The sequence below is a fragment of the Elephas maximus genome, chromosome 7, assembly GCF_024166365.1.
Source record: "Elephas maximus indicus isolate mEleMax1 chromosome 7, mEleMax1 primary haplotype, whole genome shotgun sequence".
Taxonomy (NCBI): Eukaryota; Metazoa; Chordata; class Mammalia; order Proboscidea; family Elephantidae; genus Elephas; species Elephas maximus.
The window spans coordinates 125,746,822-125,759,227 of NC_064825.1; the positions used below are offsets into that span (position 1 = coordinate 125,746,822).

Sequence of the window (12,406 nt, forward strand, 5' to 3'; positions counted from 1 at the left end):
AAGTAGTTATAAAACTCCTTATCACTCCCCTCTCTAACAGCTTCCACAACCTTTCCCAGCTAGAAGAGTCATCGCAGGAGGAAGCAGGGAATTAAAAATCAAGACTGAGGAGAGGCCTCTATTTCTGCTCTTTTGTAGACTTCTTTCCTGCCAATCGAGGTATTGCAGATACTGCAGACACAGAAAATAAAAAAATACCCTGCTTCACATATCTGCTCCGCTCCCCTTTGAAGACGTCATCACTCACAAAGGAGGCAGGACAGGAAAAGGTTCAATGTTCCGTTTCTTTAATGACCCCCATCTCCCTGAAGGGCAGGTGCAGGCAGCTAGATGACCACAAGATGTTCACTTGAAGATCTTGCCCTGGTTGAAGGCTTTGCCCACATGCTGGAAGGCCCCCTCCCAGGAAAAGTACTCTTGCACCAGGGTCTGGGTCTCCTCACTGCCAGGATCCAGTTTCCGCCATGTGTATGACTCGTAGTCCACCTGCCAGTCTGGACTCAGCTACGGATAAAAAGCCAGGAAATAAAACAGTAAGGCTACAGGACACACACACCTGTGTGACTTCCAGCTCAGACACATGTCATCAGCTACCAGGATTCCGGTGAATGCGAATGGCTCTTGCCTGTACACATTCCCTGAAGGCCCGCCAGCCCTGGAGTAAAACACCATGCTCTCCTCATATCCTCGCCTCACCCTGAGGAGACAGCTATTCCTCCCCTACACCCTCCTCACCGGGAAGGCCAGCTCTTGGCCTCTGAAGACCCAGACTCCAGAAATGGAGCTGCTGTTGTTGGTTCCAAAGAGGATGACACTGGCAAAGGCATTCTTCCTCAGCTTGTCCAATCGCTGAAACATTCCTGAAGGGGTGAGGGAGAGCATGCAGCCTTGGGAATCACAGCTCCCACCACACTCGGCCCTCTTCCTCTCCGCAGCCCCACCCTCTGCTCACCAGTGATGAGGTTGCAGCTCATGAAGGTCTGGGTGAGCTCTTCAGGGAAGCGGTACTCGGAAAACCACAAGGACCAGCCATCCTTATCGAAGTGCTCCCAGAAATACGGCAGTGCCACAGAGAGCGTGTCCTCGTTGGAGTACTTGCGCTTAAACTCGTCCAACACAAAAGTACTGACAGGAGGGGAAAAAACACAAGGTCAATAAGGTCTTACTGAGGTTACAAAGAGGGAAGATACCAGGAAGAAAAGGTAAGGGTATTTTTGTTTAAAATTTACTAGTTTAAAAGAAAGAGGTCACTGGGCTGACAGATGTGTACAACCTTAGGAAGGAGGAGAGCTGAAAGGTTACATACTCCCCTACCTCCCCTCCCCCAGCACAAGTAAGCTAGGCAGGAGGAGTGGGACCTGCTCACCTGCTCCAGGAAGGGCATGGCTAACTGCTGCCCCCCAGTGGAGATGCAGGGTGAGAACACCTTTTATTCCTGTCAGCCCTTCCTGGGGCTGCTTTCCATGAGTCACCCTCAGTAGTTACCTACTCACCCAACTCTCTTCTCCCGACCACAGAGGGCTCTCCAGGTTACAGAGGCTACATTCGCTAACGTAACAGCTGTGTAAGCCTCCACCCCAAATCTTACACCCATGTTCTTCAGCCCCTCTCCCCCCAGAAATCAGTTTGGATGCTGAAAAACTCTTAGGTTCAAGCTACCTTTGAAGCAATCTGGCACACTGAGCCCCAAGAGTGCCAACATCAACACAGAAGAGCTAACTGCTCACCGGAAGGGTTCTTTATTTCTTCCCAATTATAAAAATACATACACACTGAAGAAAATCACTGTACTGCCAGTAAATGAGGATAGCTAGTTAATATTTTGATGTATTTCCCCTTGGCTTTTCTTTGATTTTCCAAAAACAAGGTTATGATTTATCTTGTTTCGTACCTTGCACTATTTTCAGTTACTACTGTGACACGCTATGAAGTTCCTTTTAAACATCCGAACGTCTAAAAAATGATCTTCTGCATGTATGTGCTATGACTCTATTTAGCCCCCTTCCTGAATGTTCACTTGGTTCAATTATTCACTAGTACAAATAACGCTACAATGTTCACCGCGTGTTTGTTTCACTTAATCCTTACAACAAACCCGTGACTTAGACTGTTACCATCCTTCTGAAGATAAGGTTAAGTGGTACTGACTTGCCGAGTTACAGCGTAGCAAAACAGATCATCTGCCCTTCAACCACTAGATCCTAGTTCCTTCCCAAATGCTCACTACAGACCTCATCTGAGGGGCTGAAAACCTCGCCCACCCAAAAAGTGGGATTGGCAATTTTTTTCTTCACACCCCCCGGAGTATTTGAACTTTATCATCACCTTTGTGACATTAAAAATCCCACGGAAAATCATTTTTGCAGCCTGAAAGGGCATCCTGGTAATGCAACAAATAGACCCTAATTACATTCCCAAAAAGATGTAACAAAATACTTAGTTTAAAAAAAACTTATTTACGTCTACTACCTGATTTATTTTCTGCCCAGGGTACAGACCTAACATATGTGAAATTATATGTGAAACTGTCTAATCATTAACAGTGTCCGGGCTACAACAGCATATAGAATTTGAGTTCCTTCCCTCACAGGTTATTTACACACCTGCAGTGCAATGGACTGCTTTTATACGGCCTTTCTTGCCATGGTCATGTAACTACCACAAAATGACTGGGTGTAACTATACAAAATAAGGTGTTTGTGGCCCACCAAGGGGATTAGACAGCTTGCTAATAATACAAATAAGGTGCATGGCACCCTTGTGGGGGCAGAACCGTGCAAATAAGGTGTATGGAGCCTTAACGACTGAATTGGTCAGTTTTGCCATTTCATTAGGCTTAAAATGAGCCATCCCAGAGGCGGAAAAGGAGGACCTCACTACCACCAAGAAGAAAAGATGGAAGCGGAGCGCATCTTTGGACCTGGGGTCCCTGTGCTAAGAACCTCGTAGACACAGGAAATAGCTGTGACACAGGAGACAATGCAAGATGGCAAAAAGTGATAGGAACCAGGGGAGTGGCACAAGACAGCACAGTGGGCTACCCAGCCCATGGAGTAAGGAGGTTACAGTGGGTGTGCCAACCCACAGACTAAGAGAGCTGAGCGCCTTCCAGAAGGATGCTTCCTGGCAGAGTGAGGTGTGGACAAGAGGGTTTTTGGTGGAGTGAGGCACCCCCAGACATTTATTGGCATAGCAGAGCAGAGGCCAGGCTGAGGGGCCGAGGGCCAGAGAGAGGCCAAGCTGCAGGCACAGCTGAGAAAAGGCTGTCCTGACCAATGAACTACATCCTGAGTGTTCCTGAGCCTGAATTGTAACCTGTTACTTCCCTAATAAACCCCCTGTGAATACGGTCTGAGCTCTGTGTGGCCACTGCAACAAGTTTTCCAACCCAGCAGAGAAGCAGACTGCTTTGAGAGGAACATAGGGTCAGAATTGGCAAAGATGGCGGTGAGAAGCAGCACATCTGAACTCCACTTCACAGTGTTCAGCCTCGGGCTACTGGTGCTGATAATGATTCTCCCACCTCATGATGTCGGGGGAGGTCAGAGAGCCCCCCGCCGCACCATTCTTACAACACCCCAAAAATTCTACTCGCCTTTGACTTGCCCCTGTGCTAGACTCACGATAAATCACGTTAGTTTAAAAACAAAAAATCTTTCAAGGTGCAGCCTTCCTGATATAGTAGCAAATACCTGGGAGATAGCGCTCCTAGCTAGATTCCAAGTGTTCTCCAAATGCGAGAAGCAGCAGTTACTGATCGATCACCCATTACTGTCAGAGTCTATAATTTACAACTCTAAGCTCAGCTAGTGTGACCATCACCAGTGGGTGCCTTTTCACACTGGTTTATCCCTCATCAAAACCATTATAAACCCTGGAAGGCCAAATCTGAACCCTAACAGACCAACTAATGAGAAGACAGACGGCTCAGGGAAGGGCAGAAGCAGTGGGCAAGAAAAATGGAGAAAAAAGCAAAATGTCCACAGAAAATACAATTCTCGTATTGCCTGAAATCCCAATAAAATGACTTGGAGCAATGACTAAAGAAGAACTTGACGGTAGAGAACTGGGTGTCCGGGTCCCTGTAAAAAGAGCATGGTGGCTGTGTCTGACCTCGTCTGCTTTCACAAGGGGCAAGGAGAACCATTATCAGCACCGACAGCCCAAAGCTGAGACAGAAATCAGACACAGCTCCTCTTTCCAACCTTCTTACCAATTCTGACACCGGCTATCCCTTCCACGGCACTCTCTTCTCTACCTCTTTGCTGGGTTTTACTAATTCAACGGCCACACAGAACTCACAGACCATACTCAGTTATAGTATTTATCAGGGAAGTTAACAGGTTACGGTTCAGGAATGCTCAGGACACCATTCTTCAATCAGGACAGCCTCTTCTTCAGCCATGCCCATGGGCAGGCCTCTCCATGGCTCTTGGCCCCCTGGCACCGGGCCGGGCCGGGCCCCGTCCTGCTCGGGCAAGTGTTAGTACTTCTTTAGAGGCACGCCATTCCACCAGCAGGCCTCGGCCTGAAGGCACTCAGTCTCTAGCTCCCCCGAAAAGTGCTTGGAGGCACTCCACTATCCTCAAGCTTCCCGCCCGAAGGTGCTCAGCTCTCTCGTTCTGTGGGCCAGGAGGCCAATCTCCCAATTCTGCTACCTCTGCTGCTGCCGTTTCTCCGAAGTTGCTTCTCGCCATCTCTGGTGTTAAAGCTCTTCTGAATCCTGATCTAAAAGATTCTCAGTGAAGGGATCCCAGGTCCAAGACGAGCTGCACTACTAGCTCTTCTTTGATGGTGACAAGGTCCCCCCTTTCCACCTGAGATGGTTCGCTTTAAGCCTAGCAGGATGGCAAAACTGACCAATCCCCTCATTAGGGTTCGATACACTTTATTTGCATTACTAGGGAGCTAGCCAATCCCTTTGGTGGGCCATCGGCACCTCCTGTGCACAGTCCCAACCCAGTCACTTGGTGGGAACTACAAGACCACGGCAAGAAAAGACCAGATAAAAGTGATCCATCGTACCACAGCCCCCGTGCTTTCACACCAAAAATCTCCCTTTTACCATAGTCTTTCTTCCAAGAACACCTAATTTACTGAAAAGAAAATAAAGCGACCACCCTGTTTAATTCCTTCTCCTTTAGGGGTTGAACTCCCCCAGTTTTGGAAACAATGAATTAGACAGATAATATGTAGCCACGGTCATCACACTTTCTCTTAGTGAGCATTTGTTGTACAGTCTGATTCATCAAAACTGCAGAAATATAACCATCAGAGGACACAACCACCTCCAAGAGCCAGCCCCAAGAGCAGAGCAGACGCAAGGCTCTGTGGACCTTCTGCCCGTACCTCTCGCTCCATCAGTTCTGACAAATCATAAACGCTCCTAAAGAGCAGGCTCAAGACCAATTGAGCACCACGCCAAATTCTGTCCCTGCTGGTTTTCTTTACTACATGTATTTAGAATTTGCTTTCTACTTTAAAAATTCACAATTTCAATTTTTGATATATTCAGAAAGCTGCTTTATTTGCAACTAAAATACACCTTTTAATTTAGTACGGACAATGCAATTTTCTTGGCACGCACGCGCGCGCACACACACACACAGAGTGAGTCAAGAACAGGCCTTCTTGGGTTCCAGCCCTCCACCCTTCAAATAGCCATACCTCTTGGGCAGGTGAGCAAAGGGGTCCTTGGCCTTTGGCTCGGCAGCCAGCGCCTGCTCACATTCGTCCATCTCTTCCTCAGGAGCAGGAGCTGCTGCCTTCTTCTCTTCTTTCCGCTCGGCCTGGGGCTTCTGCTTCTCCTCCCGTGGTGCCTTCTCCTTCCGTGGGGTGTCCTTCTTAGGCTGGCTCTCTGCAAACTTTTTAGCTGGTGCAGAGGGAGAGAGGAAAAGTGAACATCCTGCCCTTTTCCATACCCTTCCAAAACCAGGAAGCAAGCAGGGTGAGAGGGAAACGCTGGCTGGGAAAACTAAGGAATCTGGTTCTGGACTTCCCTGCCCCCAGTTCACTTTTTGTCCATGAGAAAGGACACAACCCTCAACAAGTACCTGTTACATTGCAACCCCATATATTGACACAAATGACTGTGTGTGTGTAAAACAAGTCTCGCAGAACACTATTAATGACTATGTGTGATACCCTACATTCTGTGGGTCCACACAATCTGAGAGCAAGATAGGAAATCAAGGGGCTGACACTGAGCAAACTAGACCCTGCCCCTGGGCGCCGGCATCTCGATCTCACACATGCTTCTCTCCCTCCCTCAGACTTACCGTCAAACTGTGCCATCTTCTCACAGAGCTTCACCTCCCCCAAGACAGCCCGGAACTGGGGCTGGTTAATGCATGTGAGGAACCAGCGGTTGGTATTGGGGAAGGCCTGGCGGAATGAAGGCTCTAGGACCTGCCAGGATATAGGGGGGAAACAAAGTCACTGCAGGGAAAGGCCCTGAAGAGTTTCTAGCCAGACCCTGAGAGTCCTTGTCTCTTTCTACACCAAAGCTCCATTTTCCACTTCCCTCAAAACCCCCTAGACAGCAGCTCCCTAGAACACCAACTTACACTGGGGGCTGTTGTTGTGAGGTTCCGCTGAGTGCATTTCAACTCACAGCAGCCCCATGTGGCACAGCAGAACTGCCCCACAGAGATTCCTAGGTTATAATCTTACAGGTGCAGATCACCAGGTCTTTCTCCCACGGAGCAGCAGGGTGGATTCAAACCGCCAACCTTTCAGTTAGCAGCTGAGAGCTTAACCATTACACCACTAGGGCTGCTACTCATTTATTCTCCTAATCGTTTTTTTTGTAATCCAGCTCAATTTAATAGGCTGCTTGGGCCCACCCCTTCCACTTACCATGGATCAGAATATTTCTGGAGGAATAATATCCGTACACTGCCTTGCTCCTTTGCAAACCCATTTCACGTCTATCGTCTCTCATTTTTTAAATTGTACACATCAGTACAATTTTTTTTAAAGGTTGGGGACCAACAGGGGGCTATCAACTACTTATTTTGCCAAAGTAAGTTTGCCACTATTATCAAACTTCAAAAAGTAAAGAACATTCAACAGCAGAAAAAAAAATCTAACAATTTCAAAAGTAATGAACCATCATTTAAATTAAACTTAGCTTCGTGAAGAACTCCCAGCAGTCATTTTTTATTTTGCTGAGATCAGAGGAAAAAAAATTTGCCACTGAGACAGACAACAGAGCAATTGGAAGTGCTGGTTCTGCAGTGCTTGAGTTCAAGTTTTACCCCACCACATGCTAGCTCTGTGTCCCCGGGCAGGTTACATCTCTCCTCACCCACACAGGAGGTAAAGACTCACTAAGATGGTCCCTAAGAGACCCTCAGCACAAGGCAGAACTGCCCCGTAGGGTTTCCAAGGCTGTAATTTTTACAGAAGCAGACTGTCACATCTTTCTTCCAGAGCGGCTGGTCGGTTCAAACCACCAACCTTTCAGTTAGCAGTCGAGTGCTTAACCACTGCGTTCCAAGCAATCTTTTCTATGCTATCGTTGCATTATTATTCTGGACGAGCATCAGTCTAAGAAAACAAGCAACCCCTTATCCCCTTTAACTGACGCCCTCCAGAGGGATAACTATTACTCTGGTTTTATACACTTCAGGGGTAAAAAAAAAAAAAAAGACTAAAAGAATTAAAAAACACATACAACCCTGTAACTAGTAAGTGACGCAACCAAGATCTAAACCTAGACCTCCAAAAGATCTTGATGCTGAAGCTACTTAAAAAAGAAGAAAAAAAAAGCTACTACCCCTACCTAAACACCACAACTGGCCTTCCCAGGAAATATGTCAACAAACTAAACATCTTAGCTGCCACGTGAAAACTAAGCGAACAGAACATCAAACTTCTCAGGAAAGGCAGAGAAAAGCACAGTTCTAGGACTGAATCCTGGGATTCCAACTGTCCTACAGGCTAGCTGTCAGACTCCCTGACACCCATGTCCACAGCAGAACCCAGAATAACCTGGAAGACTTGTCACTTCGTTCCTAATCTCTACCTACCCTCTGCCAACTGGATTTTTTAATATACTTCACCTGTTTGTAGAGCCACAACAGGGTGCAGACAACTGTGATGTCAGCCAGGGTGACACGTTCTCCCACCAGGAAAGTCCTCGTTTTCAAGTGAGCATCCAGCAGCCCCAGAATTCGCCTCACCTCCTCCTTGGCATTCTCTGTGGCCTATTGAATTTAAATCATCAGCTAGTTGGTGCCAATCCCTTTCCCCCTCCACACACTGCTAAAACTAAACTAAGGTAGTTATTTCACTTACTGAGTCCTGGATCACCCCCACCCTCTCTCAATGGAATCAGAGTCTAGGGTCATTCCAAACGTATCGCCAATGAAGCTCTCAGTGTTAAATTTCTTCATGGTGCAGTCTGGCTTCACTTCCCACTGTATCGATTGTAGTTATGGATCTTGGAATTTAGAAGGAACTTAGAGGCCATCTGGTCAAACCACCTCCTATACTGTTTGGTATAATCTTCCTACAGCAGAAATTCTCCCCTGACTACTCATGACAATCCCTTCAGTGGGTCTATCTAACCAAGAACTCAGGTACCTCAACAGCCCATTGTGCCAAATTACACCCCAAAAATTAGCTCTTCTCATTACCCAGATATTCTTTGGGCATCACCTTTTCTCAATCTTTTTTCTTTTACTCTCTGACACTCTGGAGCCCCTGGCTTCTGCCTAAGTCCCGAGGCTCACCTGCTTGTTGTGGTGCATGATGCCCAAGGTGGGGAACACCCAGGTACTGGCTGGAGGGACTATGTCGCTGTCAGCAAAGCTCACCCACTGCACCACCTGGGCTGCTGCCTCTGGAGTACTTCCCCGCAGTTCCTCATTGCTCACTGCAGAGACAGGACACAAAGGTCAGGAACACTGGGGCCATGCCAACTCCAGTCCAGGCCCCTAAGAATCTTCTTGTCCACTCCAGCTCACCCTCACCCTCTACTTCCACACCCCTCATCTCCAGACCCTCCCATTCCCGCACTGCCCTGCACATTACCATAGTAGGCAATGGCATTGCTCTCAAACACACAGAATCCATCGTCACCCTCAAATGCTGGAACCTGAGGACAAAGCAGTCAAAAGATGAAGTAAAATACACAGGGATCTTCACTAGCCTGTTCCAGGGACTGAATCGTTTTGGATAAATTTTTTTATATACAGCTGACAACCCCTGCCACCCAAACTCTCAGTATCTGAACTAGTGAATCCAAACAATTTGAATATTATCAAGTATTTGTATAAAACCCCTCAATAAGATTACAAGCAAAAGACTAGATACCCCAAGTCTGACATCTAAGTCTACACCCCTCGTTATGCTGCTACCCAGAGCACTTGAGCTATTTTCCTTTAGCAGGATAATTTACATTATCTCTGTAGGCCCCCTGGGGCAGGGACCCACCTCAGAGCAGATACTTGATCTATTCACACTGAAAACACTTGGTCAAAATGCATGCTTCTTCCTACAGACACAAATAAATCTGTGCATTTTATTAAAAAAAAAAATCACTAGATATCTCTGTATTATTTCTTACAACTCCATGTTAAGTCTGCAATTATCTCATAATAATATTTAAGTCACTGAAATGCGAAAAAAAAAAACACAGGAAGCTTCCTTTTAAGGATGGAAACTTCCTCCAGAGCAATGGGATTCTAGGGCTCTGTGGGCTCTCAGGGCCAAAGGCCCACCTCTCTCCACTTCCCTACTCACCTTGCCGGCAGGAAATTTGCGGAGAAATTCAGGGGTGCGGTTGGTTTGGCCAAAGTGGAAGTGGGGTGGTGCGGAGAGCACGCGGACCTGAGCCCCGCTGTACTGAGCAGCGATGAGGGCCTTGAAGGCCCTCCAGTTTTCAGGATATGTGTACAGGGTCTGTGCAAGAAAGAAGGGGAGGATAAAATAATTGGAGTTGAGGGTCCCAGTCCTAAATGCCACCCCCCAGAATTACCCCCCTGTGAGTAACTGCCATCTGTTCAGTTCACTCTTTTACTCCCGCTGGTGAACCAAATTCTTTAGTACCTGCCATATGTAATCAGAGTCCCTGGAAATTCCAAGAACAGAACTACACACTAACTGCTAAATAAAGCTTGTTGACAGATCTGACCTTTCCTAAGGACACCTCTACATGCATTCTCTTCCCCCAAATATATCTCCAAGAAACCCAGAGCTTGTAGCTCACTCTGACTCCATCTGCCGACAACCACAGCACCCCTCCCTTCCCAGAGCCCTTCTTTCATTCATTGAAGGGTGCGGAGCGCCTGCCTACTCTACAGCTGAGCCAGTCTCTCCTTCATAACCATCACCCTCGTCTCTAAAGAACACACACCCCACCAACAGATGTGGAAATAATTCCCCTCAGAACTGCCACGGAGACACCAAATGGCGCCCCCTCTTCCCCAACCAACTCGTCTCCCTAAAGAGCCTTTTACCTTGTCACGCATACCACCCCTCCTGTCCCGCAGTGAGTTCTCTGGTGCTGACTTTCCTCCTTCACTATCCTGGACAGCGGAGTCCAACTGGCCTGACTCCACAGTCCGGGGACTTCTTTCGTTCCCAACCCCCCCTGAAGCGACCCTTAACCGTGGCCAGCCGAATGTGCCCACAAAGACCCTCCTCTTTACCCTGTCCGCTGCTGCTGCCCCACAAAACGGTCGCCGAAGTTCCGTCAGCCTGCTGGGCTCCCATATCTCGAGGTGGCAATGAACCCGAACCCCCTTTCAAGGCCCCAGGAAGCCCGGACTCGACATCTCTTCTGCTTTACCCCCGACCCTTCCACCTCTGGCCTCCGTGAACCCCAGCCTCAGTTCCCCTCGGGGCTCCGGAAGCCCTGCTCTCCAGCAGTCATGTCTCTAGACCTCAGACCCCAGATCAGCACCCCACTAGGCTCTGGAACTCCTCTGGGCGCCCACTGACCCCACTCGGGCAGAGGATGGAGGTGGATAAGGTCACCTCGCTTCCCAGAGCCGGCAAACTTACCCCAGCCGCCATGGTGATTCCGCAGAGAGAGGGGGTGGGGTTCTCGGCGCTGCCGCAAAGCAAGCCGCCACGGGGAAAAAGGAGGGGGGAAAGGGGAGAGCCGTGGAGAAACAGCAGCCGGAAAGCGAGGACGGCATAGAAGGCATACGCACGACAGTTCGAAACCCAGCTGCGGCTGAATTGGCAGAAAGGGGGTGGGGCTCGCGGGCCGGCGCGGTAAAGCCGGCGCCTGCGCATTGGGACTTTCTTGGCTGGTCCGCCCCACTGGTGTGGCCAATGCGGGTCCCCCCGTGGAGGGGGACGGCGCCCAGGGAGGGGAAACAGTGAGAAACTGCTGGAAAAGACGCCCCTTCCCGACTACGTGGCAGAGCTGTCAGCAGGCGCTGCGCCGGGGCGCAGAGGCGTCTCCCTGCAGATCCGGGGAGAAGGGGCTTGATGGGGGTTCTGCGAAACCCCCAAACCATGAATGTATGACAAAGCAGAGAAATAGCTGCTGTGCGGAGGTAGTAGTTTGCCAAACTCCCTTCGTTGCTAGAAAGGGACGTCTACCTCAACAGGGGCCCAAGTCTGAAACCGCCTGTAAAAGTGAGGTTTGCTCCCTTTAAACCACCTTGCAGCTCTGGGATGCTGTTACTGCGAAAATAAACGGCGCTAGTTTTTTTAGTACTCTGGCCCGCGACATGGAAGGGGCAGAAGGGAGGGTGCAGCCATATCCCTGCCACGTCCTATCGGGAGGCTGGCCTCCGACCCTAGGCGGCTAATGATTTAAGGTAATTAACATACTGGTGGGTTGCCCTTCACCGATTTGAAGATCCTCTACCCAATTTAAGAGCCAGATGAACTCTTAAAGGAGAGAAAGAAGAACCCTGAGCCCGAATCGTGGGCCCTGTCACCACTCATAAATCTTTGGGGCAGCAGAAGAAATGTTGAGGCAAATTTGGTTCTTCTCCCAAGTACTGTTCAACTCGCCGACCACGCCATCACTCAGGAACTCAAGGCCCAGGCACCACAACTGCCTTGGCTCTCCCTGCCAGCCGTGATAAATGGTATGAAGGAAATAAAAAGGCTCCGAGGTGGAGAATAACAGAACTCTTTTAGACAGGGTAGTCAGAAGAGGCCCCTCTGAGAAGGCAGCAGCTAAGGTCTGGCGGGGAAACCCTGGTGGCTAGTGGTTAAGTGCTACCACTGCTAACCAAGAGGTCAGCAGTTCAAATCCGCCAGACGCTCCTTGGAAACTCTGTGGGGCAGTTCTAACTCTGTCCTATAGGGTCCTTATGAGTTATGAGTCGGAATCGACTGGACCGCGGTGGATGAGTGGGTGGGTAAGGTCTGGGGGAGGGGAAGGAGGAAAGGAGATGTATTGGTGGAAGGTGGAGGATTACTACCAGGTGGA

The 12,406-nt window shown here is 49.0% G+C and overlaps 1 protein-coding gene across 1 annotated transcript; it reads right to left on the minus strand.

The window, feature by feature from the left end:
- Nucleotides 1-270: 270 nt before the first annotated feature.
- On the minus strand, nt 271-11,121 carry EEF1G (eukaryotic translation elongation factor 1 gamma). Its single transcript, XM_049892234.1, has 10 exons — nt 11,014-11,121; nt 9,751-9,909; nt 9,040-9,103; nt 8,739-8,881; nt 8,067-8,210; nt 6,279-6,408; nt 5,668-5,872; nt 953-1,125; nt 736-860; nt 271-504 (listed from the first exon to the last, which is right to left on the minus strand). Exons 1-10 carry the CDS (start codon nt 11,023-11,025, stop codon nt 346-348), a joined length of 1,314 nt encoding a protein of 437 aa, XP_049748191.1. The 5' UTR covers nt 11,026-11,121; the 3' UTR covers nt 271-345.
- Between the last annotated feature and the right edge of the window lie 1,285 nt (nt 11,122-12,406).